A 4,562-nucleotide genomic window follows, 5' to 3' on the forward strand; every position below is an offset into this window, starting at 1 on the left:
TTTTTTGGGAAGAGGGGGCTGTCCATGTAAAAGTTATTTTTGTACATCCTATATGAAAATCAATAGTTAATATAATTAGAAGTTGATTAAGAATACACTCCTATCCTCGCAAGCACATCAGCTAATAACTTTTTCTTGATTCAAATTTGAACATTACAATAACATTGGAACTAATAACAGCAAAATATACTAACAATGCAAGTTTTATATATACCGTACCTAAGTATATATATTGTCGTAATAAAAATACTAATTAACAATTAAACAAAAAACTAGTTAGGAGATTAAACCAAGATAATTAAGGTGAAATTAGGCATAATCTATTTCCCTTTTCTCACCTGAACTACGGTAGCATTAGTAGATTTGGTCTTCTTAATTCTCCTCTTCCTCCCTTTTCTTCTTCTTTTCTTCTTCTTGTTCTACTGGTTTCTTCTTTGCTTTGCTGACTAAGCAATGGTTGTTCTCATCATCATCATTGAGATCATGTTGTTGTTGTTCCTCTTGAGCTTCTTGAAGTGGATAATAATGAGTTGGAGCAGATGAAGCATCAGAAGCCATGGAATCATCATCATCATCATCATCATCATCATGGTCATCATCCATGGGGGACCCTATGTACATGGTCCATCCAGATTCACTGCTGCTGTAACATTCTTCTTCTGATGCATCTCCCTTCATCTCATGCTGATGTGGATCCATCTCCGGATGATGATGATGATGAGATAATAACAAATCAAGAAAGAAACTATATATATGGGGGGTGATGATGAGAGAGGAACTACGAAACTATGAAGAAGGAAACTATGTATGTATATATAATAATTAATGTATCCTTTTATTTTCAATAGAGGAAAATTTAAAATACAAACAAAAATAAAAGGAGTTGTTTTGGGACACCTGAAAACCACTAATCTCTTCATCTCTCACTCTTTGCTTCCATTCATACCGACAAAAAATATATTATATATATAAACTATAAAGAAAATTCCATGTAAGTCAAACTTAATGTTATAATGTTTGGTAACTTATTTTAGAATAATATGTATGTTTTATAATGTTTGTCATTGAATTAGAAGTTTATATGTTGTATATATGATGTTTGTAAAATTTTATGTCAACGTATAATTAGTAGATATACTATTTTAATTATAAATCAAAGTTTACTGTAATATAACAAAAATTAATATATATTTAGAAATTAAATATAGTCTTATTATTGGTATTAAATGTTTACAAAACTTTGCACAAATAATCTTCATGTGAAAGACGATGATAATTCAATCATTAGATCTATAAAAATTAATTTTTGTAGAGAAATATGAGCGAATATAATTTTGCTTAAGTTAAAACTAATTTCATTTGATTTTAACTCGTAAGTTAAAACTAATATAAGTATTATTTTTCATATACAAGTCATTTTTTGATATAAATTTATATAAGTTTATACAAGTTATTTTTTTTTTGTTATTTTTTTTTTCGTTATCATTGTTATCAATACTATCTCCTCCTCCTCCTTTTTTTTTCATTAAAATTTTTTCTCTTTCTTTTTTCCTCCTTCTCCTCTATCATCAGTTATCTCGTTATTGAAAATAATAAATAATTCAAGTTCAGATTATTAATTGAACTAGAATAAAATTGATTATTATTTTGAATCTAATCAAGTGACTGATGTGTGGTTCGATTCTAATTAATATTTTCGTTAGTAATTTATGATTCTGTAGATAAATAATGTTTTTGTTTGTGAAAATTGTTGTTCATCGTTGATAATTTGAATTGAATGTCATGTAGAAGTTCTGTATTAGAAGAAACAGTTTTCTGCATTTGCAGCAAATTTGGTTGTAACACGAAAATATTTGAATGTAATACGAAGATATTTGAGTATATTGTTAAAAATTTTCGGTATATGTGTGCTGATAAGTTCTGCATAATTCAAAACTTTTTCTCTTTCTCCTCTTCATCTTTTGCTGTTTCTTCTTCTCTTTTTCATCATCATCACCATTTTTTTCTTCTTTTTTTTTATTCATCTTTTCTTTTTTATATTTTACCTTTTCAGGTTTCTTCTTGTTTTACTCTCTTAACAAGAATAAAAATAAAAAAAATCAAACAAAGAAGAAGAAAAAACATATAATGCTGCAATATTACTTAGAAGATGATGAACTTACATATCATTCAACTAAAAGAAAGAAAGAAATAAGGAAAAAAAGAAGAAAAAATACAATATTAGAAAAAATATTTTTCTATATTTGCAGCAAATTTGGGTGTAATACGAAAATATTTGGGCGTAATACGAAGATATTTGAGTTTATTGTTTAGTAATTTTCGGTGTATGTGTGTTGATAATTTCTACATAATTCAAAATTCTTCCTCTTCCTCCTCCTCATCTTCTACTATTTCTTCTTCACCATCTTCTTATTTCATGTTTTCATAATTTTTTTTGAGAGGAAAAAAATATATAATATTGTAAAATTAATAAAAAGAGTAGGAGGAAAAAAATGTAACAATAACAGTAATAAAAAACGACGATGAAAATAAAACACGCGAAAAAAAGAAACACAAAGAAGAAAGAGAAGAAGAAGGAAGAGGAAGAAAAATGCAGAATACAAAAAAAATAACATAATTTTTACGCACGTATTATTTAAGTAGATTTTATTATATTAGAGTTAACTTGTATGATTTGTATGTGAAAAAAATGTATATGTATAACAATACTCCTAATGTAATATTACCGTATCTCTAAAAGGTTTCATATCAATTCAAAATCGTTTATTATATAGTATAGAAAAGGTTTTAAGTACATCAGATTATCAATATATGGGTATTTGATAATATTTAAATGTTAATCTTAATTATATATATTATATATATTTTTTTAATTAAAATCAATGGTTAAAAATTATTGACACTATATCGATACATTTAAAAATTTTTCTAAAGTATAATCACTTAAAAATCAACAAAATTTATTTGTTCAAAAAATATATAAACAAGATATCCTTCAATTACATACTTAGCTTATTGATGTTTAATTTTGGCGAAATTTTGTATAAATGACATTTATCATATGTTATTATGACTCAGTGGTTTAATTAATAAAATATGCATCATATGATTTTATTTGAATTAATATCGGTATCATTTGATTTTAACTCTGTATCCACCAAGTATATGTATTGAAACTTTTTCTTCCTTTACTAGTGTTTTGAGAAGTGCTTCACCTAGTCTAATTTGGTTTGTTACAATATTTCTCAACTCGAAATTAATCTATCACGTATTAGATTTCTATTTAAATATGTATCATTGATTAATAAATTATTATATACATAATACGAAAAAATTTAAATTTTAATACTTACTTAAATTAATCACTTAACCAATACAAATTAATTTACCTAATCTAATTTAAAACTGACCTAATAAGTCAAACACTCAACTATATATGAGAATCAGTCCCTTAATATAATATACTCTTTTTATTTTAAAATAAATGTAATCTTTTTAACTTTTTAGTAATTTAAAAATTAATATATCTAGATATTTTTTATTTAGATATAATAAACTTTTTAAGAAACTCACAAAATAAAAGTGACACTTATTTTAAAATAAAGAGAGTAAATAATTACATTTTACAAGGTTTTGATCCTAAAATTTTGTTTGTGATACTTTTTAGTTGGACGAACCCACTATGGTTGTGTACACATACATTGTAACTCTTTTGTGTTAAATTTTAGAGTTTACATATATAATAGTTAATTAGGATCANTTAATTTGAGTAATTGTCATACTGTGGAATAATATTTTATTTGTATATCTGTTAAAAATAAACTATTGAATCAGAAGGTTATATATATACAATAGTATTTTCAGAAACTTTTACGTCAATAAAAAATATTTATTATATCTTCTATATATTTAGAAATTAATATAATATTTGTTTAAATTAATATCATTATCATTTGATATGATCTAACTGTCCGTCTATGTATATTTGCAAACATAATTAACATGAAGATGGGTGAAGCCAAATTGCGTGCAATTAATTGCATGGATGAGGCTCACCTCACTACACCACCTGGAAATCTAGATTGCATAACTCATTAATTAATTCTCTGACTTTATATACATATAGCTACCTAGCACACTACCACGCACCTACAACGAACACCAACCTGTCAATGAAAGTGAAACAAAAATCTTTTTTTTTTAATTATTTTTGGTTAGTATTTTTCAGCTTGACAGATGGATAATCAATTTAATTATTATAGATTTTAAATTTCATTTAAAGATTTATCGTCAGTTAATGAATTATTATATATATAAAATAAAATTTAAATTTTTTATATTTAATCTTTTATTAAGTGAAGAGTGTTATATTTTTTATTAATTAAATAAATTTAATTTTTTATTTATTATATTTTATATCAATGACATATATTTTAAATTTAAATTTTAATATTAAGAATTTAAATTTAAAATGTAAATGTAAATTTCAAAATGTAAAGAGTGCTGCATCTCTAAGTTTTTTAAAAACGGATTATTACTTTATGAGAGATTGAGAGTTAAAT

General features: G+C 24.4%; 1 protein-coding gene across 1 annotated transcript; it reads right to left on the minus strand.

Annotated features, from left to right (window-relative positions):
* Window positions 1-280: 280 nt before the first annotated feature.
* On the minus strand, window positions 281-717 carry LOC107470885 (protein SOB FIVE-LIKE 4). The gene has a single exon (XM_016090298.3). The coding sequence runs from the start codon at window positions 697-699 to the stop codon at window positions 373-375; it is 327 nt and encodes a 108-aa protein (XP_015945784.1). The 5' UTR covers window positions 700-717; the 3' UTR covers window positions 281-372.
* Window positions 718-4,562: the final 3,845 nt, after the last annotated feature.

The sequence above is a fragment of the Arachis duranensis genome, chromosome 10, assembly GCF_000817695.3.
Source record: "Arachis duranensis cultivar V14167 chromosome 10, aradu.V14167.gnm2.J7QH, whole genome shotgun sequence".
In the NCBI taxonomy this organism is placed as follows: domain Eukaryota; kingdom Viridiplantae; phylum Streptophyta; class Magnoliopsida; order Fabales; family Fabaceae; genus Arachis; species Arachis duranensis.

Bases quoted from the DNA above. Each gene is read 5' to 3' on its own strand.
- LOC107470885 (XM_016090298.3), bottom strand. From the start codon at position 699: ATGGATCCACATCAGCATGAGATGAAGGGAGATGCATCAGAAGAAGAA.